General features: G+C 35.1%; 6 protein-coding genes across 7 annotated transcripts in view; 2 read left to right on the top strand and 4 right to left on the bottom strand.

The window, feature by feature from the left end:
• Positions 1-428: 428 nt before the first annotated feature.
• LOC121256321 (cell division cycle 20.2, cofactor of APC complex-like) lies at positions 429-3376 on the top strand. The gene is made up of 5 exons (XM_041157083.1): positions 429-800; positions 1251-1523; positions 1951-2220; positions 2315-2896; positions 3000-3376. Exons 1-5 carry the CDS (start codon positions 702-704, stop codon positions 3138-3140), a joined length of 1365 nt encoding a protein of 454 aa, XP_041013017.1. The 5' UTR covers positions 429-701; the 3' UTR covers positions 3141-3376.
• Positions 3377-3671: 295 nt separating this feature from the next.
• Positions 3672-5011, bottom strand: LOC121255272 (probable polygalacturonase At3g15720). The gene is made up of 5 exons (XM_041155548.1): positions 4795-5011; positions 4542-4623; positions 4318-4426; positions 4065-4181; positions 3672-3899 (listed from the first exon to the last, which is right to left on the bottom strand). Exons 1-5 carry the CDS (start codon positions 5009-5011, stop codon positions 3672-3674), a joined length of 753 nt encoding a protein of 250 aa, XP_041011482.1.
• A 4193-nt stretch (positions 5012-9204) lies between these two features.
• On the bottom strand, positions 9205-11560 carry LOC121256151. Its single transcript, XM_041156816.1, has 3 exons — positions 11178-11560; positions 10360-10565; positions 9205-9707 (listed from the first exon to the last, which is right to left on the bottom strand). The coding sequence occupies exons 1-3, from the start codon at positions 11283-11285 to the stop codon at positions 9380-9382; spliced, it is 642 nt and encodes a 213-aa protein (XP_041012750.1). The 5' UTR covers positions 11286-11560; the 3' UTR covers positions 9205-9379.
• Positions 11561-13661: 2101 nt separating this feature from the next.
• Positions 13662-27214, bottom strand: part of LOC121254957 — a 24537-nt gene continuing 10984 nt past the window's right edge. Inside the window, exons 1-4 of one of the 2 annotated variants that reach the window (XM_041155204.1) lie at positions 19927-20065; positions 19790-19894; positions 15173-15375; positions 13662-14246 (exon numbers count right to left, since the gene is read on the bottom strand). In XM_041155204.1, coding sequence (XP_041011138.1) covers positions 13904-14246; positions 15173-15375; positions 19790-19885 — 642 coding nt within the window. In that variant the 5' untranslated portion in view covers positions 19886-19894; positions 19927-20065 and the 3' untranslated portion in view covers positions 13662-13903. Of the gene's footprint in view, positions 14247-15172; positions 15376-19789; positions 19895-19926; positions 20066-27214 lie in introns of those variants that run through there. The other variant, XM_041155205.1, reaches the window with a different exon arrangement.
• The window catches only part of LOC121254958 (late embryogenesis abundant protein At5g17165-like), a 25425-nt gene continuing 18131 nt past the window's right edge, over positions 19921-27214 (top strand). The window contains exon 1 of the mRNA XM_041155207.1: positions 19921-19933. The gene's annotated coding sequence lies outside the window, so the exon portion shown is untranslated. The remainder of the gene's footprint in view (positions 19934-27214) is intronic.
• Positions 22049-24478, bottom strand: LOC121254956 (B3 domain-containing transcription factor VRN1-like). Its single transcript, XM_041155203.1, has 3 exons — positions 24148-24478; positions 23058-23600; positions 22049-22537 (listed from the first exon to the last, which is right to left on the bottom strand). Exons 1-3 carry the CDS (start codon positions 24292-24294, stop codon positions 22283-22285), a joined length of 945 nt encoding a protein of 314 aa, XP_041011137.1. The 5' UTR covers positions 24295-24478; the 3' UTR covers positions 22049-22282.

Below are 27214 nucleotides of genomic sequence, written 5' to 3'. Positions count from 1 at the left end.
TAAAATATAAATAATTCATTATATTAAATATTAGATTTAGTATTACGAGGCCTTACACATTAAAAAATATAAAAATTATTTAAATTTTTATTTAATAAAATAGTTTTTATTTTTATTTATCTCATTTTTATTTTTGGAGGCCTAGTGGGTGCCTAGGCAATGGCATAAATGGCCTTGAGCCGGCCCTGATCGGTGCAATGCGAATCGGAATGTATGCGAATAGGAGGGGAGTCGGAGTGTGTCGGTGCTCGGACTTGAGAAAGGGTCATTTTCGTCCGCACAAAATTTCAACGGCTCCAAATCCAAATTATGAAAAAGGACATTGGCCCTCTCAGAAAATAGCCGTTACAATTTTTAAACTTCAGTGTATTACCTAATAAAAAAGAACGACAGCATGCCCGAAGATCATTATGATAGTTATATAAACCCTCTTGTGCGTCTCATTCCTCTCAATCCCAACCTCTCTCTCTCTCTCTCTCTCTCTCTCTCTCTGTGAAGCGCTCAAAGATCAACGACGACATACATTTCTTTCAAAACTATATTTTGTTTCTTTAGTCTAAATCTTTTTTCGGGCTTTCTTGTTTCTTCGTTTGTGTTTATTTATCTGATTTTGCAGGGTTTTGCTATCTTTCTCTCTATCTATTGCTCTGTTTGTGTGTGTGTGTGTATATATATATATATATTGTGTTTGTTTTAGAGTTATGGATGCAGGATCTTGGAATTCTTCTGTGAACTTGAAGGACCAATCTCGGTGCCCACTTCAAGAACAGTTTATGCAGAGAAAGAACGCTCGAGAAAATGTACTCTTTTTTTTTTTTTTTCCTTTTTTTGTAATAATTAGCTCTGTTATTGCTTCTTAGTTCTTTCAATTTTTCTTAGCTCTTAATACTTCGAGTATTCTTTTACTTATTTTCTGACAAAGGGTTTTGGTGCAATTTAATTGCTGAGATGTAGGGGATTTTTTGGTCTGATATACTGAACTCTGAATTGGGTTCATCTTCAACTTTGATTTCCGATATGGGGTTTCCTTTTTCTTTCACAAATTTCAACTATCCTGTTTATATAAGGAGACTTCTTTTTTCAAAAATTTATATCTGGAACAGGTGCTTTATCTGTTGATTTTGACTGCCAAATGTCACACTTATTTCCTTGCATGACATTTAAAACTCGGTTTTTTTGCACTTGAAACCTGAAACGCACCTCTGGTTTCTTCATTTTCGATCTGATGAAATCTTCTTCCTTATGCGTAGTTGGATAGATTCATACCGAACAGATCAGCAATGGACTTCGATTACGCACATTACATGCTGACAGAAGGGAGGAAAGGTAAGGAGAACCCAACTTCAAACTCACCATCAAGAGAGGCCTACAGGAAGCGGCTGGCTGAGACCTTCAACATGAACCGGACCCGAATCCTCGCCTTCAAAAACAAGCCGCCTGTCCCGGTGGAGTCCTTCCCGCGTGAATTCTCCTCTTCTCTCAACCATGATAAGCCTACGAAGTCCCGGCGAAACATTCCTCAGGTGGGTATATCATTTTAGTCTTTCATGGATAAGTTGCTGCTTACAGATCATGGGACTTGATTAAATTTAGAATCAAAGTTGGGCAGCTTATGGGGTGTATTTGAATTATATGAGTGAGCCTAAAAAACTAAGCTATCCCAATTTCATCCTATATATAAACCTCTTGTATGCTCATGCGATATTCACATTGTGGTCTAAAGTCAGTGCCAGCATCGCTAAGTAGGATAGATTGTACAGATTTTGCAGTAAGAGCGGACAATTTCATTGTAAAGATGGCACATTTTTGGCTTTGAGATAATATGCCCCCCCATCTGAATTTCATTTTGAGGAAGGAAATTAACTTTTTTGAATGATCTTATTGTTTTGTCGATTTGTTCTTGCAGTAATTGTGATGTTAAATTCTAATTCATTCGGTTTGTTTACGCAGACTTCTGAGAGAACATTAGATGCTCCTCACCTGGTTGATGATTACTACCTAAATTTACTGGACTGGGGAAGCTGCAACGTTCTCGCAATTGCTCTTGGGAATACGGTTTATCTCTGGGATGCTTCGAACGGTTCTACTTCTGAACTTGTCAGTATTGATGAGGAAGATGGCCCCATTACCAGTGTTAACTGGGCTCCTGATGGCCGGCACATTGCCATTGGTTTGAACAATTCTGAAGTACAGCTGTGGGATTCAACAGCAAATCGACAGGTTTTCTTGGTTTTTTTCATTCTTCTTTCATATTCGTTATTTTCTGATGATAATTTGTCTAATGCCAGTGGCTATGTTATGTTTGCTTTTGCAGCTAAGAACATTGCGAGGTGGTCACAGATCACGAGTGGGGTCGTTGGCATGGAACAATCATATCCTTACAACTGGAGGAATGGACGGCATGATCATCAACAACGATGTAAGAATCAGAGAACACATTGTTGAAACCTACAGAGGGCATGAACAAGAGGTTTGTGGGCTAAAATGGTCGTCCTCAGGTCAGCAATTGGCGAGTGGAGGTAACGATAATCTCCTCCACATCTGGGACAGATCAATGGCATCCTCAAATTCAGCAACACAGTGGCTTCACAGGCTCGAGGACCATATATCTGCCGTGAAAGCCCTCGCTTGGTGTCCTTTCCAGAGCAATTTGCTTGCCTCTGGTGGAGGTGGAGGCGATAGATGCATAAAGTTCTGGAATACCCATACGGGTGCGTGCTTGAACTCGGTGGACACTGGCTCGCAGGTTTGTGCTCTGTTATGGAACAAGAACGAAAGAGAGTTGCTTAGCTCTCATGGGTTTACTCAGAATCAGCTCACACTTTGGAAATATCCATCAATGGTGAAGATGGCAGAGCTAAATGGTCATACTTCTAGAGTTCTTTTCATGGCTCAGGTATATATCACATTTACTTAAAATACTTTCCATCTAGTTGATGATTTTCCTGACCATGTTCCTTGTTCATAACCAAACATTGATCATCCCGAACTTTTTCCAGAGCCCAGATGGTTGCACTGTGGCATCGGCGGCAGCTGATGAAACACTCAGATTCTGGAACGTCTTTGGGGTCCCGGAAGTGGCTAAACCTGCTCCCAAATCAAACCCTGAGCCCTTTGCTCACGTGAATCGTATCCGTTGATGAGGATAAAAGCTGAAGATTTCAAATGGTCTGTGCCAAATATAGTGTGAATACAACGGTTTGTTGTGCGATCACTCCACTCATCTCAAAATCAATAGGAAAATGTAAATCACATCATTTCAGATTTCACTTGGTACTATAACTTGTTGTACTAGGCGTAAGTTGGTTACCCTATATTCTCCCTGTAAAGTAAGATTGCAGATTTGATCAATTCAGATTTGAAGAGGCTTTCTTTATTCCTTTTTTCTCTTATTTTCCTGACAACGCCTTCACGTGGGACATCCAAAATGTTAAGATATATATATATATGATCTCTGATGCACAATAGGAATAATATTTGGGGATATAATCTGATGCACAATAGGAAGCTGAAATGCATGTGTCATCTTGCTATTTCATGTACCGGACTGGAGTTCAAAAAAAAGAAAAATGTAATGCCATTTCAATTCTCAAAGAATCTGGACCACTACTGCCCTGACAAGGAATGCGTGGTGCATATCGCAATGCATGGGGTGGCCACTACACAAAAATTCATGAACTAGTTACGCATGGAACAACAGGATTGCAGGCTCTGGCTGTTCCATGGACATTGTCGCAGCGGGAATAAGTCCTCTTTCCAGGAATGGATGACTGTATGTCAATTTCATCCAATATAATGTTGGTGCATCCCATGGGGCTGCAAATCAGATCAATTGCTAACTCTTTAGCAGCTGTTCCTCGCACATCTTTGAATGTCACGTCGCTCACCTTCACTGCTTTCTGCATGCATCATCATTCAATATCGTAACCAGAGTCCAACAGTTACAATATTCAGTAAATGCTGTTAGACCTACTTCGTGTGATCTTTTTCCGATTCTCAAATTTGGACAAGAACTTGAAAAAGATTTTCTTCTATCTAAACATATATAGAATAGGATAAGTTACCTGGCTACCGGAATTCGTGCCAAAAGGGTCGTAGTTCTGGTCAATAATAATGGGATTTTGGGAATTTCGGACTCTGATATTTTCAAAAGTGATCTTCCTAGCATACCCACTTCCACCCTAGGAAAGTATCAGAAAAGGAAAAACAGAAAATCTTCATTAATTCATGATCATATTAGTCAAATTATATGAATGCATGATGATGCATGCATGCATGCGACGTATTAATTATTCTTTTCAAGATTTCTCTTGTTACCTTCCATGTCTTGATTCTTGCTCCATTTTGTGTTCCCGTGAAATTGCAATCTCGGACGTGCACTTCTTCTACTGTCTCGTATTTTCCATTTTGTCCAAGGCTTCCAATGCTACAAAACATGAATAAGATATATATACATAGAAATTAACTGAGAGAAACTGGTTTTTGATAACTGGAAACTGGTTTTCTTTATGGCATGAAAGAAAAATGGGAGTCCTGCAAACCTTATTCCATGGCCCGGTCCACATGCAACACTAGATATGTTAATATACGACGAGCCTTCATTGATAGCAATGCAATCATCACCTGATCATGAAACAAAAGAAAATGCATATCAACTTATAAACTTTGCAGAGATTGGCTAATCTTAAGATGAATAAATGTCATCGTTGAATTTTATGGAGGCCCAACCCAACGTTATAGAACCGTCATGATCAACTTAGATGAAATAAACATGAACAAAAGCTTGATGTTTACCTGTTTGAATCACGGAATTATTGATTTCGATATTGCGCGAAGTAGAGATGTCAATACCATCGGTGTTTGGACTTTCCTCAGGTGCAAAAATATTAAGATGAGAAATGTGGACGCCATCGCAGCTACTTATGCTTATGTGATTTCTTGGACTGTTGAGATGCCTTAATTTAGTTAGTTGGAGACCATTGCAATTATTAAAATGAAGAGCCTGCATCATCATTCATCATCATCATCAATGTCGATCGAGTTTCTGCTTGGCCTAGGGTCCGCAGACTTGTTTTTCCAGAAAAACAATCAAAAGAAGATAATTGTACGTCTTCTAATTATTATAATGCAAGATTACAACTTTGCTGTTAAAATCTCATTCGAGCTAAAGATTTCCTCTTAGTTATAACTAAACTTTGGAGTTCCCTAGCTATTTCTTGCTGATGATTTCATGCGATCATGAAATAATATTATTCCAGTTTTAATCTTGATATGTATATATAAATATAAAGAGTGATCTTACAGTGGGTCGATTTTTGCAGTCCCAACTTTCCTGAAGAAAACATGAGTGTTTGGTTCCAATGTTAGAGAGCATCCCATAGGACTAATGGAGAACTGGACGGAAAGAGAAAAGAAAGAAGAAACAAACAAACAAACAGATCATGAGATGACATGTTTTTCGGACCTTGTTGGGAAAGCAAGATTTCCACCAAACAGAACCCTGGCCATCAATATTTCCATCCCCAGTGATGAAAAGGCCATTTACGTTTGAGAATTGAATCCACATAGATCTGTCCTTCCATTCCTGAGTATTTTCTGGTGCAATAATAGTCCCTTCAACCTGAAAATAGTACTAACAGTTGCTGCTTCTGTTCTTTTATATATATATATATATATATATATATTAACGAATATATAGTATACAAAATAATAATTATATATATATATAGAGAGAGAGAGAGAAATATATAAGTGGCAGATCGAGGGGTAAGAGTTGGTAAAACAAGTGGCCGGTATTCTTTGGTCTTATTCTTAAATGGATATTGATAAAATAAATAGCCATATATTTATTTCTGAGTTTTTCTTTTCCTTTAATATTCCAATTGATTGCTTCACTATATATTATATATATATATATTGGTTTTTCCTCTTTTATTTAAATTGAGTTCATTTTCAATAAAAATCAAATGGGATACTTATTAAAGAAAGAGGTATTGTATTTTCAGTCCTTTGTAAAGAACAGTGTATATAGTTACATTGATGAATGATGGTAAAAAAAAAAAAAATTATTTTAAAAATAATATTATTGTAATTTTAAAATCCTTTTAAACATAATTTATACGAACTTACATGAGCTGCATTTAGACTAACTCAGAAAGAAAAGCCTCTTTTGTGGACAATTCAAATGAGAGAGAGTTTTGGCCAAGTACTACCTACCAGTAAAAGAACAATGTTAGAGTTGCAAGGGCCAAGGAAAGCCACAGGTTTCAACTGGAACACCTTTCCCCTCGGTATTACGAGCGTTGGGATACCTCGAGCTCCACTTGCTTTACACATATCGCTCCAAGCTCTTAGAAAAGCCTATATATGATCGATCAGTCGTCCAAAATTAACTTTAATTTGTAATATGTCAATCTCTATATAAAAAAAGTGTAGATCAAACATACGTCATGGAGCATGCATCCAGCATTCATATATGGACGTGTACTGCTAATTAGAGGCTGGTTTTAAGAAAAGAGATCGAAGAAGAGAAAAGGAGAACAGTATCTATATATATCATCAATAATGCCACCACGAGCTGGGAATTATATGTATAAAAAAACTAGTGCATTTTATTGAAACAAAAACTCATACTTGGCTATCATCAGTTTTTCCATTGCCAAAAGCTCCATAACGAACGACATCGAAAACTTGTGTTCTTGCACATGAACAAGGTGAAGCAATCAGCATAAAGATCATAAGAAGGATGGTGAGTACTATACCCTGCATCTTTAGGATTAGTACTACTGTACGAACTACTACTACTCAAGGGTTGATAGTTGATACAGTAGAGAGAGAGAGAGAGAGAGAGAGAGAGAGAGGTGGTCTTAGACTCTCAGTAATGGAAGGGAAGGGAAGAAAAGTATAAATAGTGTGGTAGAATTACCAGCAATGGGAAGAAAGTAATAAGCAGTGGCCAAAAACTGAAAGTTTGCATCACGAATTGGAATTTTGTTTTGTTTTGGGTAGAAAGCATCTAGTATTCAGATTTTTCAATTACTCCTATGAGTCTTTGTTAGGCATGCTCGATCGATTTAGACCTGCATGCCTTTTTCTGTCGACAAGACTGCCAGAACAAAAGCTCACAGGTTCGAGGTATCCTTTGAAAGTGTAATGGCATTGCAAAGATCATCAATTTCACTGATTTTCTTTTGTTGGTTCATGACAAATACTTCTGGTTCGTTCTTCAGATCAACGTTCTACCTTTACACCATAAACTTCAAGCAGGCTAGCTAGAGAGAGAGAGAGAGAGAGAGAGAGAGGCATTTACTGGTGATTTAACTCTAATATATAATACATTTATTATGTGTAGTCAATATTCTACATATTTTATGCCACTGAATTTATCATGGTTTTTTCAAATTTGATTTTAAACTATAAAAACTAGTTAATTAGTTGGATGCTCATCATGATTTAAGACTAGATTGTGAAGATTGATTAAATAAGATATATATGGTACAATATTATTCTTGATAATCAAATCTTAGTGCATGCATGCATGTTGCATATATATTAATTACCAAATTGATGGTAATTTAAAATGCAAAAGTATAATTTTTGCAATTAAAAATTATGGTCTTGAAAGGAAGAAGAACATCAAGTTTATATATATATATATAAACATGATGGAATATTAATGAGGAATCCATGCATGCATTGGATGGATCGATATGAATCTTTTTTCCAAGATTGAAGGCAGATCGACTATAAGAAATCAGACAATAACTCGCCACAAAAGCTCAAAAAGTTGCTGCAAATAAGTAAACAATAATTTCAAACTCAACATTTCGAATACATTGGGTTGGATGTCAACGGTGAGACAAAAATCGCCGCAAATAGGGATCAATTGCAGCAATTTTTTTTGCAACATTCATAAAATCGCTAGAAAAAACTTATTTTCTTGTAGTAATCATAGCTAGCTAATAGATCACAGGCTAAGATGAGTACTTAATTTCATAATTTTCATGCATTCATTGATACTACCTAGGGTTGGCCTTAACCCTACCCCACCCGAATTGTGTCGTTAAGCAATATTTATTATACGTTTCATGGAATCTGAAGTCAAAGCCTTTATATTAATTCCCAATAGCTTCTACTTTGCCATTTTATAAATTAAAGCTGAGAACCGTTACGATCGTCAATGGCTTTTTAGCATGCAATTTAATTAAGAAAAAAAATCTATTCATCATCTATTTTTTTATTATCATAATCTCATCATCTTATAATATGACATTAGATAATAGGTTTACAAGTGAAATATAATAAATAATCTTCAATAATCTAATGTCACGTTATGGAATGACGAGAGAATGGTGATAAAAATTAAAATGATGAGTAACATTATTCTTTAATTAATAAAATGAAAAAATACCAATCACTAAATTCAAGGCATAATATAAATTTTGCATTTTCTATGTGCAATCATTAATCCTGGCCTTTTAATAATATTACAAGGTCGAACATATATTTCTTTTGTTTATAATATTTTTTCATTTATATGTTTTTTATATTCAAATAACTCCACTTTCACATTCATTTTATAAATAAAATTAAAAGCATAATTAATAATTAGTAATTAATAATTTTGCCTGCAGAATGCATGAATGAATTATGACTGGTTTACGAGAATTAAAGAGGCTAGACCTTTGAAAAAGCCATCTGCAAGCAGGGTCTTAAATCACAACAGCCAACCAATGAAAACAAAGACTAAGGATCGGCTCAAAGAGAGTACTGGCAATAAAGGCTACCTACTAATTAAGGTCTCAAGGTCCTAAAGAAAAAGGAAATTATTTCTATATATAAATGTATTTTCACCATTAATATCTTAGAGCTGCCTAATAGCTGTGTCTCTGTTTGGCAAAATTTATCTATTTCCAAGCTGGTGTACTTGTTTCTCCAGATCACTGCTACTGCTAACATCATGTTATATATATCTAAAAAACTTAAAATTCATTCTTTAAATTTTTTTGACAAATTCGTTTTTATCGTATCAGTGGTACGAAGAATTGGTATAATGAGCGTCCTCCACATCAATTTGTAAGTAGAATGGCATGTTACGACATTATGTGACTCCAATTCATTCATGTAGCATGCCATATTTGAGAAATTATCGAAATCGGGGTTTAATAGGCTTATAAAGAGAATTATATTTGGAATTCAGTGTCGATTGCCAGTGAGATCTTGCCATTGCCAGCAAACAAGAGAAAGTCATGGAAGAAACCCCTTTTTTCCCAGCGAGTCAAGAAGATCAGTATCCTTATTATATGGTTGGAACACATGATTTTCACCAACCGGTGTTTGAATATATATATATATATATATATAAATCGACCAAGTTTCTTCATGCGCCAAGAGGTTGATCTCGAGTATCCTTGTTTGATGGGAACTGAGGTTGTCCCGTTGCTATCCAAGCAGCTGGCCCTCCTTGATCATTAATACCAGAAAGACTTCCGGATGGGTTATTTCTGCTGCTCTTTTTTACCGAAATTAAGGTTAGGTAATAGGCAATGCCAAGAACCACACTTGCAAGGGACAAAAGTGCACCTCCAGCGAAGACTCCAGGTTTCACAACATAGCAAGCGTATTCGCTATGTATGCTTTCTGCACCATTTTTATAATTAAGTGCAACAGCAGCCACCAACAGAATAATTGCCACGACAAATGTGATCCTGCTCGAGTGTGAAACTGACCAATCAGTTGAAAACTTATAATACGCAAAAGGATAAGAAACTTGCAACCTCAAAACTCTACTGAAAGGTATTGGTAGTTGATACAACCTCTCAAGCTAGAAAAATGGGTAAAAAAACAAAACAAAGCAAAGCAAATGATCAGTGCAGGGGGGAAATGGAGATGCTGATTACAGAAAGATACAACAATGCATGCATGCACTTCTCTGCAATAGTGTTAATAAAAATCACCTAGCCCACTCATATACTATACAGAGGAGGAGGGACTGCTGGGTGAAAATAATTATTTGTGCCATATATAAATAGAAGGGGTTGAAATGCTCATCCTAGGTGCTATATTACCAACATGACTACAATCACCCTAATAAGAGTATTCTTGAAGACATTTTCAATCACAGAGGAAAAGAGATGTCACAAGCAATTATAGAGAGTTGTACGTATGGAGTGCTTGATTACAGTGATTAGTATCAGAAATAATAACCTCAGAAGAGTGCTTGCAGCCTAAAAGGATTACAAAACAATTTCTTTATCTTCTATCTTGAGAGATCAGTTATGAAAGGGGCACATATATAATAAGATTGAAACTACCAAACTGGAATAAGAATTTTAGAATCAATTAGTGTGTGAAACTTACCAGGAAATAACAGAGAAAATCAGTAGTGCTGTGGAGGAAGAGTTAGAAGGAATACTACTTCTTTTGCAACAGGTACACCCAGTTGAAACATATATAATTATTTTAGCTATTATAAGAGCCAGCGCTGCAGTTGATCCAAGAGCCGTAGCTGGACTCCGAGGATATGCACATTGATAAAGACGATCATTAATCTGAACCTGAGAAGGCTGTAGGAATAAATAAAAATTAAGATCCAATTATATATATATATATATATATATATATATATATATAGTGTACATCATGCATGCATTTAAATTGGGACATTTTTTCCTTCAAATGGAGACCAGTGTGGATCTAAGAAAGACAACTTACGCAATATTTGTCAGTTTAATCACTTAAAACATAAGTAAATCTCATGTTTTTCTAATTGGTACAGCTTAAATTCAAGCTTTTGGTACTGGTAATAAAATGCCATCCCTTTTATTTCTTTCTCTATCCCTTTTCTACTTCCATTATCAATCTGCTTTCTCGCACGCCATATCTACAATTTTTTTTTTTTTTTTTCTTTCAGAAAACATCGATGCATCCCAAAGATTGATGTACCAGAAAATATTATTAGTTTAATTACTTACACATGTTTGATGTAGATTGAAACTAGGCTCACTGTATATATATATTGAGACATATCCCTAATTAAGCATGCATTTATTAGCTGTTTCAATGCTAAAAACAGAGTCATAGAACTCATGAGCTTAATTGGGTAGTTAAACAAGTAAAAAAGCAAGGCCCTTAAGACTACTGTTGAGTGTGTATATATGTTTGGTATTTTTGGGTACCTTAATTCTTGTAGCTTCTGCAGCAAAACCAGTAGCAGCTGATACGAGCCCCAAGAATCCCACCACGGTGATGACACAGCATATCACCGCAAACTTTGTCTCCGTCATTTCTGATATCCTGCAGAGTGCAGATTCTAAATATTTTTGCGGCTTTCTTTGAAGAGAAGATCCGCGTAAAGTCGGTCAACTACTGTCGTTGAGCTGAGTTGTGGAATTATGATGTCCAAAACCATGCATGGGGGCTGAATGATGATATAACACGATGATCGAGCGCAAAGGATCAGGAACAATTAGAACTTGCCATATTTTAATGCTGTTTCCTTATCACTGAAATTCTTGAGAACATTTTCTTCAAACCGCGTTTATTTTTTATTTTTTAAAAAAGAGAATATCGTGGAAACAATCATAATAACCAATACTCCAAGCCAAAACGCCAATATAAAAAATAAACCAAACATAAGAGGACTAAATAAACAATAAGAGCTAATGCATAGCCCTCAAAATTTCCTTCAACTCTTTTGGAAGCAAGTCATAATCTTCAACAAACCACTGCAATTGACGAGAAATAGAGAAAGAAAACGCGTCACATGCATTTATTTTAAGGTTTTATCACTTGTCTCAAAACTACTTGTTTTTAGTGAATAAGAGACTTCTACCTCGGCTAGAATATCCATGCCGACGGACCTTCCAAGAAAAAGAGACTTGTATTTATTCCAACGAATTAATATTTGTGTCACATCATTTATGTAATTCTATTAATTTCGATAACCATAATTGAATTGGGATGCAAAATATAAGTCATTTACTAGTTCGTGACTATATAGTCATTGTAAATAATATGGGGTACGTCTAATTAATGTTAATAAATCACGATATTGTTGTTGGCCGTTCTCGTACATTATAGTATAGTATGTTAGTTTTTTAACTTAGAAATGATTAAAATATTTGATGTAAAGTAAAAATAATGTGAACCATTACCTTTGTTCAATGTGTCGGTTCGGTTGTCTAGATTTAAATGAAAATGTGTCTTGGTACTTGAACCAATGTATGTCTCTTGGGGATATGAGCCTTAACCGCTTCCCAACCAAACAAAGGGTTGTGTCCTTTGGTGAGTTAGAAACATTTTCAATGTATTCTCTAATATTTGAGAAGTTATGATTTCTCAAAAGTGCTCATTCATTTAAGTTGTGACTTTTTACAAATATCATTTCATTGATGTGATGTGACATTTCATATGTACCCTTTCATTCTCTATAAGTAGGGAACCCCACCCACAAATTCATTAAAAACTCAAAATTATTTACAAAATTAGAGAAACACTCCCTCCTTCTTTTATCTTTCTTTCTTTAGGCTTTGGCTATTTTATATCAGGTTCGATGATCTCTTTTTGTGTGCACCGACGAGGAGACTAACGGGAACCAACGTTGTTATATCTTGGAAATAGACTGTCAAGAAGCCTAATGCATGTTTAATATTGGAGGCGGTAGAATCTACTCTAAGGAAAGCGTCTATCATAAGTGTCTCAACATCAGATTCTCTCTTTCTAATTTATTCTTGTTATTTTACATATTCTCTAATTTACAAAACATTTCAGAATATATTTTCCAATATAGTACATTGTAGACACCTTCTTTGTGTTGACTTTTGTTGATAAGCATATTGTTTGTTGAATGGTCATAAGTTTAAACGTGTATGTTTGATTAATCTCCTTGTCTTTATACGAGAATAGTACTATCTGGTGCCATTATTTGTATGCAATTATTGGCCTGTGGTCCCTTTTCATGGCTTTTTCTTCGCATATTTTTTTTTAAGAATTTGTTATGGGTTAATTCAAATTTGGTGAATGTTTTGTTGAATCATGATCACTCATTTCAAAGCCTTATTATCTATGAGGCATGTTATGGCATATAGAAAGAGGTTAAAGGCTTAAGATATTGACCGTAACAATTATCCATTAGCCATTTCAATAAGTTCCAAGAGAAAGAGGTCGGGGGAAGAGACTTATGGTTCGTTTGTTTTTACAGATAAGATTAAATGAATTGAGATAAAAGTTAAAAGTTGAATAAAATATTATTAAAATATTTTTTTAATATTATTTTTATTTTGAAATTTGAAAAGTTGAATTATTTATTTTATTTTGTACAAAAATTTAAAAAAATTAAAATGATTACATGATATAAAAATAATTGTGAAAACAAACGAGACCTTAATTACAAGTATTTTAAATTATGGGTTATGAATAGAAAAAATCTCCGAGTCTCAAACGATCATTTCAAATTATGGGGTATTTCTAAAAAGCAATGTCACTTTATAAGTAAGTTGTTGCAAAAAATGCTCCTCATCTAAAACAGATTGTATAAAGAGTTGTGAAAATGGTTGCACCGTATATCATTTTTCCATTCAAGATTCTGCATCTTCAATAGTGTGTGTAAATTAGTCCAATTCATTCGAGCAGCATGCCATATTTGGAAAATTATCAAACCATGGACCAAAAAGACGTATTTCTTACCTTTAAATGCGTTTATATGAACACAAGATATCCCAGTTACTGAAAAACACATTAAAAAGATCCTGCCGATGCCAGCCAAGAGCAGAATATGTGAATGAAGAAACCCACATTTCCCTGGTGAGCCAACACAATCATCCTTTCAAGACTGATAGGAGCATATTGTAATCTGCTGAGAGGACCACATATCATCAAATCTGTATGAACAACAAATTGCCAATCACGTAAATTGTCGTCTGATATAAGTGTCTTCATGTACAAAAACAGGTTCGTGAGTACTCTGAGTCTGGGGTGGGAACTGAGGTTGTCCCATAGCTATCCCTCCTTGGTTAGGAACAGCAGAATTTCCCCATGGGTTGTTACCGTTCTTTGCCAAAGTTAAGGTGAGATAATAGAGAATACCAAGAATCACACTTGCAAGGGACAAAAAGGCACCTCCAACAAAGACTCCAGGTTTCACAACATAGCAATAGTAGTTGCCGAAGTACATACTTTCTTCACCATGTTGATCATTGAGTGCAGCACCCGTCAGCAACAAAAGAAACGCAATGACAAACGTGAACCTGCTCAATTGTGAAATAGACAATCTCAACTTAAGGCAAGGAAAAAAATCACAAGTAATTCTAGAAGGTATTCAACTGAGTTTAGGGAATCCTCTAATTAGAACTACAAGATTTTCAGAGAAGTAATGATACACAACTAACCAATGTGATAGTGCCACCTCATCAATAATGCTAAAGTTTTCTTGATTTGAACGTTGCAATTTAACATTATTGATCTCAATGTTGTAAAAGAGTTAGATAATTGTAGGTGTATCCTTAATTCACTTCAGAAAAATGTGGTAGATTAGAGTCGAGGAGTCAATCTTCTCCAGTGTGCTCTTCTCAAATTCTAGAAGTTTTGGGAGCTGGAAAACAAAATTAGTAAGTCATTTCATTGTATATCATCTTAATAGGTTTGGTCATGAAAGGATGCAGGGGCACTAAAACTTGCTTGAGGAAGAAAAGAATTACAGATGATGGTATGATTTCAATGGCCTACATCTTCATGGTTTTCGTGATTCTTTTTCCTCCTCCTGACTAGGTGTAAACTCTTGTATACCCTCCTTTGTACTTGGGCTATGCCTATTATTATTAATATAATCAGTTACTTGTAAAAAAACAAGGTGGTACATCTTTCAAGGAAGACCTACGGCATAACCACACAAGTGATCCAGCCAGAGAAAAAAAAAAACTAATTCAGATATAAATTTTTAGTAGTAGCATATAACAGGAACACTCAATACTATGAAACTATTTCATGAAACAGCACTACACCAAACCGGTCTCTATATTTCGACCTCTTTAAAGCCAAGGTCTCTATTGAAAAATGCTTTAAGATTCTGATACAAGTCCGCATCAATGATAATTTCTCATATGATAAAATGAGAACAATCAAACAGGAACAAGTGTCTTATGACTATAATCAGCAATTACTACATGAAACTTACCAGGAAAAAACAAAGCAGACCAGTGCTACTCTCCAATTAGAGCCAGAAGGATTAGGACTTCTTCGGCAACAAATACACCCAGTTGAGACATTTAAAATTATTTGAGCTATCATAAGAGCCAGTGCTGCAGTTAAACCAAGAGCCATAGCTGGACTTCTAGGGTATACACATTGAGAAGTTGAAGGGAACTGAACTTGAGAACCCTGTGGATATAAAAGTAATATGACATTATCATAAAACTCAAAACCACCGTTGGTAGCTCATAGGGGGAAAAGACAACTGTAGGCAAAGAATAATAATTATTATGAAGAAAAAAAACTGGACACAAAATAGGAGGCAGTACCATCCCAATTGCATAGATGTAGGGCTTCTAAAGAAGCACTTCCCCCCAATTGTGGATGAACTTCAATTGGTCCACAAATCAGAGGAGCAGCATTTATGGAGTGGATGATTTGATGACTGGTGTAAAATCTCAGAGATCTGGTAATTGTTTGTGACACCCCATATGATAAGAATAAGGGTAGGTGGTGTATGGGATCCCACGTTGTTTGGGAATGAGAAGTTCTTGCTCTTTATAAGGTTCAAATGGGACTCCAATTGTATCATTGACTAGTCTTTTTGAAGTATAGGCCATGTGGTTTGGGCCTTCTATTGGGGCGTTACATTATTGCTATTAAGTAACAAAGTGTAACACATTTAAGATTGAAAAACTAGGAGATCTAATCCTATCTTCAATTCTCTAAAGTTGCCATGGCTGAGGATAACACTAGATCAAGAGCTCAGGTTAGGGCTTCTGTTCAAGGAGGTACTCTACAGAGGAAGATACAAGAGTTCACACACTCGTCACTCGAACTTAGAGGAACTCTTCCAATTGTGGTGAGGCGGTGGCTATTGATGAGTTGGACATCAAAGCTTGTGAAATAGCTAATTATGATGATAAGAACTTCTGAATGGCGAAAATTCTCTATTTTATCCAGAAAGGAAGCCACAAAGAATGTCGCAAGTCAAGTTGAGGTCTGAGGTCTCCTTGAGTGCAACTAAGGTACAAACAAATGCTGGTATTTCATGTAAAAAAGAAACAGAGAAAGAGATGGATGAGAGTTCAAATGCAGTAGAAGAGGACTCGTGATGTTAATATCATTATCGAACAGCTGATTGATGCTACTCTAGCAGATGGGCTGAAGTTAAATAAATAGAAGAATTGTGAAGGCTAGAGGTGAAAATGGCAGCTCGAATTCACTTAATTCTGATTATGAAAGTGAGCCTACACCTGCTCCATATGTGAATTGTCTCATTTAGATTTTAAGATGTGTTAATTACCCGTTTAAGCAAACAGACAAGAAGGTCATGGCTTTCAAGTCTTATATTTTTTTGCTGTGCCTACTTATCAATAAATAAATAAAATTTGCTGTGCCTGGTTTGGAGTAGAGTTGAAAAGGCAAGAATGCTTTAAGAATTAAGGAACCCTGTTCCTTGGAGTTTATAATTACAATTGTCATGAAATAGACAGGATATGGATATTGTAGAATGGTGTGCCAGATGTTTCTTTGCTAAAGTTTTCCTATCATTCTGATGTTTCCAACACTGATGGCAATTTCATGTTGCACATTTTTTTCATTAATGATTCTAATAGTGGTGCATCTAGAAGACATCTCTGGAAAGAGATCATTCCGCACGGCTCCCAAATTTAGGCAGGCCTTGGCACTTAGCAAGGGATTTTAACATTGTTAAAACAGCTTGTGAAAAATACGGTGGGTAAGGTAATAGCGGGTTTGAAACTGAATTCTGCAATTGTCTTTATAATGCGGGATATCTTTGATCATCCTTATCTAGGGGCTTTGTATACATAGACAACTTAGAGAGAAGAGTTTGACTTTGTAGCTAGAAAGCTAGATGCAGTCCAGATTAATGAGTGATGGTTGAGTCTTGAGTCTTGACTAATATTCTCAAGCTACAGTGGAATTTCAACTTCCAAGGATGTCATATCATTCACTTATAAAAAAATATCTTCATTTTCTAGTACTAGCCAGGGCCAAAACCTTATATGTACTTGTAACTTCTTAATAGAGACCTATCAAAAAAAAAAAATTATTGATAGGCTGGTATTCTTGCCACAGGTTCTAAGTGTATGGAAATTGAAATAATGGGGCCACATCTTCAAAGTGCAAAAACAAAGTCAAAATGCTCAAATTCATGCTCTGAATGGTCAATAAAGAGAAATATGGAAATCTATCCAAATGCTCAAATCCGTGCTTATGATACTGTGGAGTGGGATTTTAATCTTTGTATATTAGTAGCTATTGGCATTCTAGCTAACTTTATTTATTGGATCTGGGCCTGCATTATCACAGCAAATTATTTGATTGCTTTGAATGGTGGCTTGGTTGGTTATTTGAAGGAAAGAAGGGGTTGAGACAATTTAATATTCTTTCTCCTTATTTGTTTCTCATGGCAAGGGGAATTTTTACAGATTCGCGCCACAAGCTGTGGTCAGAAACTTTGATTTCCATCCAAAGAATGAAAGGATTCAGCTTTCATATCTGACAATTTAATAGTCTTTGCTGCTGCTCAATTTTCTTTTACTGCAACTATACGGCAGGCGTTTGAAAAGTTTCAACAACTCCAAGGTTTATCAGCCAATTCCAGCAGAGTGAAACTTCCTTTGTTGGTGTGAGGAATAACAAAGCCTAGGTTGTCTCTTATGAATTTTAAAGAGAACAAGCTATTACAAAGGTACTTAGGTTTTTCTTTACTTTCAGGGATCCATGACATGCAAGATACACTTCTTTGGGTTACAATACTGCTCAAGTAAACTCTTCAATGAAACAACTATTCTTTAAAGGAAGATTGTAGCTGATTCAAATATATAGGACAAGCCACTTCATTCTTACAGGTCAAAAAATTAATTGGAACATAATTTTTTTTTTTTTTTATAAGTAATTGAAACATAAATTTAATGCATCTTTGTATGGCGATACTGATGTTAGAGCTTCCAGAGCTAAACTAACATGGAATCACTTCTTCCACCCCAAAAGGAGGGCGGTTTAGGTTTAATCAAAGCTATAGATTTCAAAAAAGCTGCTGTATTGAATCATAAATGGAACTCTTCTACACGAGGGATCCATTTGGGCTGCATGGACACCGGACTTATTTAGTTAGGGGCAGGATTTTTTAGATGGTTTCAGCTCCAAGAGAGAGCTCTTAGGTTAGAGACTTGAGAAACTTAAACTAAAAGCTCTTAGGGCAGGATCTTACTTGGTCTGATGATTGGGTAAAAAGATTTGTATTAATTTGCTAGCTTTATGTTTTTGAAGCTTTCTAGTGTTAAACAGAATGCCAATTGTTTCCGGTCTCTGCAAGATCTGAAGATCTGGTGTTGATTTAAAGCGAGCTCCATGAAGTGCAGACCAGACAAGATGATGCGGGTATTCCATTCCTTCGATTACTGGGGTATATTTGCACCACAACTTGGGGGTTGTTTGAGCTGAATTGCCCATCATCAATTGGTAGTAACTATTAAGATATAATTGAAGTAATTAAATTTACCTCTCTCTTCCCATCAGCTTAAACTTTTGGTACAAATGTGTACTTGGCTTCACCTATTTTCAATAAAATTCTTATTTACTGATAAAAAAAAAAAAAAAAAACTTTGAGACAAATGGTAATTTAACATAGCATCAGAGTGGGGGTTCTGAGTTTGAAACACATCACCCATTTAATTAAAATATTTCACGTTTTAGACTCAACTATTAAGGAAGAGTCTGGCCCACATGTGAGAGAAAGAGTACTAAGACATAATTTAAATAATTAAATTTACCCCTTTCCATCAACTTAAGCTTTGGGATACATGGTGGTTTAACATAGTAAAATGGGTTCTAAATTCTAACAATGGACTTAACTGTAAAAAATGGGCTTGCAACAAGGGATAGGTTAGCAAGTGGGGGTAGCATGGAGACAAATTACGCAATTTCTTGCATAAACAAGTAAAACTAGAATATGGATGCTCTTTCATCAAGAAATTTTGGAAAGAGATGTTAAGGAGATTACTTATCCAAAAACATGTTGGAAGCTGGGACTCGAGGATGATGACCTTATTGAGAAGTTAAGAAGCTAACCGGCAAGGGCTTTACGACTAGGGTGCAAGCTAGCTTAGGCAGCAACCATCGACCACATCCGGTTAGAATGAATGTGAGACATAGATCTTCTAATAGCAAGAAAATTCATGACTATACTCAAATAAGCACAAGTTTCATTTATGTTCAATATTAAGCTGTTTGTTTTCGTACTGCTGGAGTAGGTTTACGAGTATTTTTTCCAGTTGGTGAAATGAAACTTCTCGTTCGTCAAAAGAAAAGGGTGTGAATCGCAGGTTATCCACCATCAAAGTTCCCCCTCAATTACTAGAAAACGAAACAGCAAAGAAGATTGCTTTTTCTTTTTCGCCTTTTCACATTTCCTTAGGTTTATTAGCAACCAATCAGAGAGCTAGGGTATCACATAAAAGCAAGATGACAAAGAGAAAGCAACAAAACGACAATCTTGAATGAACCCATTAAAGAATGAGAGCGCTAAGAAATATAAGCAAAACCCATATGCATAAATGGTACTTTCGTTTACCTTAATCCTTGTAGCCTCTGCAGCAAAACCAGTAGCAGCTGATAACAGCCCCAATAATCCCACTACACAGGATATCACCACAACCTTTCTCTCCATCAGCTCCTTTTTTCCCTCCCTAGAACTCTCTATCTCTCTCTCTCTCTCTCTCTCTCCCTCTCCGCAAATTCTTAATAGTAATTTTTCCTCTTTGTTTGTTATAGAGTAGGCGTCAAGTTGTTGAAGTTCTGTTCTGGAATTATGATGTCCAAATAAAACACGAGAAATATTTGAAAGGACGGCGACTGAAATAGCGAGGGTGTTATAAATACCGTTGTAAAAGAAACGTTTTTTATTACACGGCAAAGGAAAGGCTTTATTTTATTTTTTTCCCCAATCATGGCTGTAAATATAAATGTAAAATTTACATAATATGATATAATTTTATATTTAATTATTTCACCCAAAACTTATTTTTATATTGAATTATTTATCTATTAGTTAAAATAATAATAAAATATTATAAATTTAATAATATATATTTTTTATTTTTTTCTATTAATTTTTTTTTAAATTAAGAGCTATATGAAAATACATTAATACAAGTACACAACAATATTTCTAGAGTGCAACAAATGCATTCTAAATATTTAATACAACATTATTAAAAAAAATACATCTGTCTATTACATTTTTACCTAAAAAAACACTCATTAATTTTATTTTTGTTTCCGGCTCAAATCCTAGCCCTGGGAGCACCAAAACAAAGCACAAATCCCCCCACCCAAAAAAAAAAAATCCTAAATCTGAAAGATTGGGCCTTGTTTATTTTCAGAAAACATCTCATCTCATCATTATAACTTTTTTAAATCCCTATATAAAATAAAATAAACAATTCAACTTTTTTAAATCTCAAAATAAAAATAATAACCATAAAATATATTTTAATAATATTTTATTTAACTTTTTAACTTTAATTTAAACTCATCTCATCTCATCTCTGAAAACAAACGAGCCTTGAACTCAACAATAACAAGCAAAAAAAAAAAAAAAAAAACTTTGAAATAAAATAAATAGTGCAGAAAAAAAGCAAAGGAACAAATAAGAAATGGTGTAGAAGAAAAGCTAAGGAAATAGTAAGTACCTGAAAATATTTTTTAATCAATTTGGTCTAGCTACATTGACTACCAAATATAACCACCAATCCCAAATTATTGTAGCTTTTTTTAAAAAATAAAAAATAAATAAAAAGAGCCGAAATCACATGTACAAGAGTGACCACTTCTCAATTTTTATTAAAAAGCCTTCACTTATAACGAAGGAATACCATAAACAAATTCCCTGATAACAAATTATTGTAGCTAAAATTCATATTCTTTTAAAGTTGTATAATCCAGACTGTTTTTAAAGTTTATTAGCAAAACTTCTTATTGAATTTGTATTTACATAATCCAACGAGGATGCTACGAGACTGTGACCATAAGTTGAGTTAAAAAAAAAAAAAAAAAAAAAAAAAAAAAAAAAAAAAAAAAAAAAAAAGAGGAAACTTGATGCAGGCAAAATGGGAGGAGAAATGATAATGTTACCAATAAATAACAATTTGTATATAATAAAATAATATTATTTTAAATTTTATTTTGACTTTTATGTATTACAATAACGAGTGTCCTGTGATATATTGATTATAAGCCAAAAATAATAATAATAATAATTTTTTAGCAGATATTTATAATAAAAAAATTCTATTTATAAGCCAGTATGGATAACATATTTAATAAAATGTTTACGTGATATAATTTGAGACTCAAAAATAGAAGATGCAGCATTCTAATTCCTAACAAAGGGATAGAATCACCTACTTATGTCTACCATATTGCTTATTTAATCAATTATAGATGATGTTATTCTCAAAAAAGGGTATGAATATGATCCCCTTTCACTCCTTATGAAGAGATATTCAAATGCTAATCGCTAACCTGGCAAAAAGAACCTAAGATATAGATCATAGATGCATGTTCCTGGTCGCCAACCCAACAGTTCTTGCATGCTTTTCTAGTACAGTTACCCTTAGCGCAAAGTGTTGGGACTCCATTTTCAAACACAGAGTTATGAGTCCATTGCACCTTTTTAAAGTTGATTCCATTTTGATTGAATAGATATACCAATTGCCTTCTCATGATGGGCCCGATTAACTCTATGATTATATGAGCAGATTCCCAACTTTTTTTGCAGCTTAATTTGATAAATTCCCTAGTTTCAGGCACGAAATGAAGCAGCTGTAAGTGGAGGTAATAACAAAAGGGCTTTAGCAATAATAGCTGAAGTTTGTACTGCCACACTTCTTCAACAAGATCCAGTAGGCAGTATGGACAAGCTTCACCAAAAGGTTTTTGCATAAAAGTCCATCACAACAAGCCATAGCAGTAAAACAAAATCAAAGGAAAAAGTACCTTGTTAAGTTTCTGCATGTCAAACATCAACTAAGCTTAGACAAATTGGCATAGTTTGAAGGTTAGTTCAATTGTCCTGCATAATTTTCGAGACTTTTAACACTGCATCCAGCTTCCTCCTGACCAGCTCAAAGGCACAGATATCCCCTTCATTTAATTGATTGTCCTTGCAAAATGTCTTCCATCCTTTGCTGATTCTTAAAGGCAATGTTGCACCCTTGACGCCACGGACTAGGCAATGCCACTGTCTTCCATCAGATGCTTGAAGTTTCACAATTTTTAACCCTTTGACATACTTCTTGGCAAATTCCGTAGGCAATAACTGCAAAGGAAAGAAGAATCAGAACAAAGCATATTTCTAGGTGATTTGAACATTTCATCAGCACATAAAAAAATAATAAAGAGACTAAAGAATTGAAGAGTTTCAGGCACTGCGAGATACAGCACATTGGACGCATGGGAAATGAAGGAGGACACAGACTGGCCAAATATGCTTGGCATGTGAATTCTGGCTTGGAAAGTGGGATGAGAGTCATGAGACTCAAAATTCTCATTTCATCTCATATTATCTCATCATTACAACTTTATCAAATTCTCACATAAAATATAATAAATAATCCAACTTTTTCAAATTCAAAAACAATAATAATATTAAAAAATAGTATTTTAAACTTTCATCTAAAATTAAAAATTCTCATCTCACTATCCAAACCAACCGTGTTTGGGGGGAGTCCTTCCCGGATGTAATTTCACTAGTTATTTGGTTTGAGAAACAATGTTTGTAATGCTCTAATTTTAATGAACAAGTCTTTGTTATCCAAATAATAATAATAAAGGCTCACCAGAAATGAGTTGTTTAAATTATATGGCCGAAAGATACGAAAGAAATAAGGATTTCTAGTCTTGAACATTGTGGCTGCTTCAATTTCCCTTTCTCTTTCTCTGAACATCGCATTTCCTCCTCTTGGGAGCACAGCATTCATTTCTACATCTTCCCCTTGTTTTGCGGACAATTCATCTGCTGTAGGCGTTTCATTTTCTATCGCATTACCACCTTGCCTTGAGTCTTTTACTCCATCACATTCGGTTATGTCAACCAGATCTTTCAATTTAAAATCTTTGCCATTAGATGGATAATGAATCTCCGTAGCAGTCATATCAAATATTAGAACATGGAAACTGGAATTCCCTATGTATTTGAAGAACAAAAAGTACCCTTGCTGTATAGAAAGATATTCTACAAAATCCTGCCAACCTTCACGAAACCAAATCTTCTTGTCAGCTCTCTCCAATCCCACTCGCCAAACGCAACCATTGGGAACAGTGAGTACAGCAACAGTGGACAGTTCATACCCAAATTGCCTTACAAACTTCTCGGGGAGACTCTGCAGGGATCAATTTTAGTTACATTTTCTTTGGCCAGTGTAAAATGAAAATCTAGGAAAACTGTGCTTTCAAGGTATATATCAATGGTTTCTAATCATCAAATTGCAACATTCATGAGATTTGGAGCAATGCAACACAATCTAATAACTTAAACATTTTAAATTAGGCTTGTGAGTTCACCCCATGTTTAAGTTTGTCAGAGGGCCTGCTTTTCACTTTTTTCAAATCTAAGTACTCAAAACTATCGCGACGTATCAATCGCCAACCCAATCAAGTAAAATGAGAGAAACAGATAATTTTAGCATTGTTTTCTGCTGTGAAACAATGATGCAGTGAAATTGCCATAACATGTAAATTAGGGGAAGCATCGGGATCAGGGTTCAAATTTTTAGAAACTAAATAACAAAAAGAAGACAAGAAACTAATTTTAGCACAGTATTGAAGGAATCCGGCCTCATTTTATTTTCCTTCGGTTTCTTGAAGACAAAACAGAAGATTAAGAACTTGATAGTTAGAAAAAGAAGTGGAGGTACAAGTGATGTTTACCAGTTTCATGTCATGCATGGAGGAGGGGAGTATTATCTTGAAAAAGTGGGATGGTCTACAACTCAGCTGAGAATTTGATGGCCGGTGATCCCTGTTGCCGTTGGCCGACACAACTCCAGTCCGGCGGGTCTTTGATTTAGCTGACATGGGAAGAAGATGTTGGATGTTTGTGCTAGGTTTTGGATGCCTGAATGTTTAGGAAGACCCTGAATTTGTACAATGTACTCCATCTTCAGCTTCACCAATCAGAGTCTTGTCTGTCTCGTTCTCATTCTTTTTCATGGAAAAGGATAATGGGAGACCGTACTACGACCAGACATAAAGCCAAAATGTTTCCATTTTTAACAAGAGTCTGGTTCATACGACCAGACATACTCCTGGTTTCGTCTCGTGATTCTGCTGTTTGTTAAGAGTCATAATCAAACTCAGAATTTTTTTACAATTTATTTTAAAATGAAAATACTTTATTAAAAACATAATTATGAAAAAAAAGAGTTAATAAAACTGACTCTTGCGTGAGCAAAGGCCAGCTATGTGATGCAGAAGATACACTGCAATACAATTATACAATTGCCCATTAAAAAAAAAAAAAAAAATACACTGCAATGAAATTAGGTGTGGTTTGAATAATGAGTTAAGATAAGATAAGTTGAGATAAAAGTTGAATAAAATATTATTTTTTAATATTATTATTGTTTTAAAATTTAAAAAAATTGAATTATTTATTATGTTTTGTGTAAAAATTTGATAAAGTTATAATGATAAGATGAGATGAAATGAAACACTTCTTGCATCCAAACAGTATTCGCTCAATGTTTCTTCCTTTCTTTGTCCAAAAAAATAAAAAAAGATTCTTCATTCTATTTTTGTTCTCCTGGCAGTGGAAAGGGAATTTCCCCTAGGCCCGTGGGTTGGGCCTGTGCAAGACATTAAGGTTTGTTCTGGTCCAGACTTCATCCCCTGTGGCTCTAGAATTGCCAAAGGAGCTCAGCCCACGAATTATGCCAGCTAAAGAAAAGTGCATTGCACGGGAAATCGAATTGAGGGGGACAGACAAGACATGCCGACCCTAACATCCCCTACGACACCTAGAATTAAAGAACTCACACTGGAAGTGAACGAGAAGCATGAACAGCCCTCCATTTTCTGATGATGGGCATGAAAAGTGGCAACACCGATCATCCACGGTCAAGGCGTCACTCGAGAAGGCACGCCGTATTAATAGCACTGCCTCAGACCTCACGCCGCATTAAACGCTCTAGGGCTACTATGAGGGGTGACGTCAATCCCCCTTACATGGGGTATAGAATGTTCCCTAGAAACCTTGTATAAAAATTGTGCCCCAAGTACAAAGAACTCTCTCTGAACTTGACTATTCTTCCACAATTTCCTAAGATGTTATATTGACTTTGGCATCAGAAGTTTCCTGGACCATCCCCAAGCCACCCTTTTTTTTATTTTTGTAGGGTGAAAGATCTTGACCAGAGTTGCCAGAACCTTATCTTGAACAAAACACAATGTTAACAAGCAGCTTGCTTTTATCTCAATTTTAAACTTTTGATTGGTTGGTAAAATTTTTGAGAAAAAAAAATACAGGCAAAAGTCCAAGGAATAAAAAAAATTTGGAGAATAGTTTTTCGTAATTAATTCTTATAAAATTCGTGTGCCGGTCAATAAAGCTAATTATCAGTAAGTAAATAAATACTCATGCTCATAGATCAGATATTTGAATCATCATTTGGCGTATTAAAAAGATGAGTCTCTTGTAATATATGAGTATAAAATCAGATATTTGAATCTTCATTTGACATATTAAAAGGATGAGTCTCTTATAACGAAAATAGAAGATTTGGACGTTGCTACGGTAGCATGAACTTGCCCGCTGATGGAAATATGTCCTAGAGGGAGTGGTTTTATTTCTTAAATTTCTCACAATCCAAACAGAGAGTAAGGAGGTAAAAGTACCTGCGGACCACCACGTGTCTAATTTCGTTAATTTTGCATTAGAGCCAAAGTGAAACCATGACTTGTTTTAAAAATTAAACAGATTTCATTATATATATTGTTTTGATATGACGAGAAATCAACACTTACATATCCCAAAAACTTGGTTATAAACCAGTTAGTATATATAATATGGTAAGAGTCTGCTTCTGAGTTTCGAGGAAGTGAATACTGAATTTAAAGACGCAAATTTGTAACTATGGGTAAAAGGTGATATAAACACTTTTAGTCCAGTCTACAAAATGGTAATCTTAATATTAGGAACTTTGAAATTAGCAGTCTTCAAGAAGAAAAAGGACTAGTTATCCTGGTATGAATGCTAGATCAAGCATGATAGTCATCCGCGTCGAACATAACTTCAAAAGGCCTCATTTGGTTAGGTAGTCGAGATGAGATGTGATGAAATGTTTTGTTAAAAGTTAAATAAAATATTATTATAATATAATTTGTTAATATTATTTTTATTTTATAATTTGAAAAAGTTGAATTATTTATTATATTTTGTGTGAGACTTTGAAAAAGTTGTAATAATAAGATGAAATGAGATGAGATGAGATAAGATAGTTTTGTGTATCCAAACAAGGCCTTAGCCTCCTCATCTTGATGAGCTCAAATATGCAGACATCTCCTTCTTTCAAATGAATAAGTCTTCTTATCAGTTATTATTCATCATTCCACACCTTACGTGATTACTATTCTTTTTTAGGAGAGAGAAAGGTCGAGGAGAGAGAGTTTGAGAAGAGAGAGAGAGAGGATGAGAGCTTAAGAAATGAAAGAGAAGTCAGAGAGAGAGATTGAGTAGAGAGAGAGGTTGAAGGTACTGGCGATGGGTTTAACATAAAACTAAAAAAAACAAGTGTTGAATGTAGGCTAATACAATGACTAATGTGTACCAAAACTTTTTCAAATTGTTGTCCCTAGAAAACTCGTTCCATCTCCCCTCCTTTTGGTCTATTTTCACAGCACATCTGGCAGCTTTGATCACTTTGTCTCTTGCTCCAGATCTCCCGAGTTTTCCTTTTGAGGATGCACTAGAAAACATTCCACTATCAAACATTTGTCT

This window comes from Juglans microcarpa x Juglans regia, chromosome 3D, assembly GCF_004785595.1.
Source record: "Juglans microcarpa x Juglans regia isolate MS1-56 chromosome 3D, Jm3101_v1.0, whole genome shotgun sequence".
Taxonomy (NCBI): Eukaryota; Viridiplantae; Streptophyta; class Magnoliopsida; order Fagales; family Juglandaceae; genus Juglans; species Juglans microcarpa x Juglans regia.
Note: the sequence above shows the minus strand (reverse complement) of the source record. Positions and strands in the feature narration are given on the sequence as shown.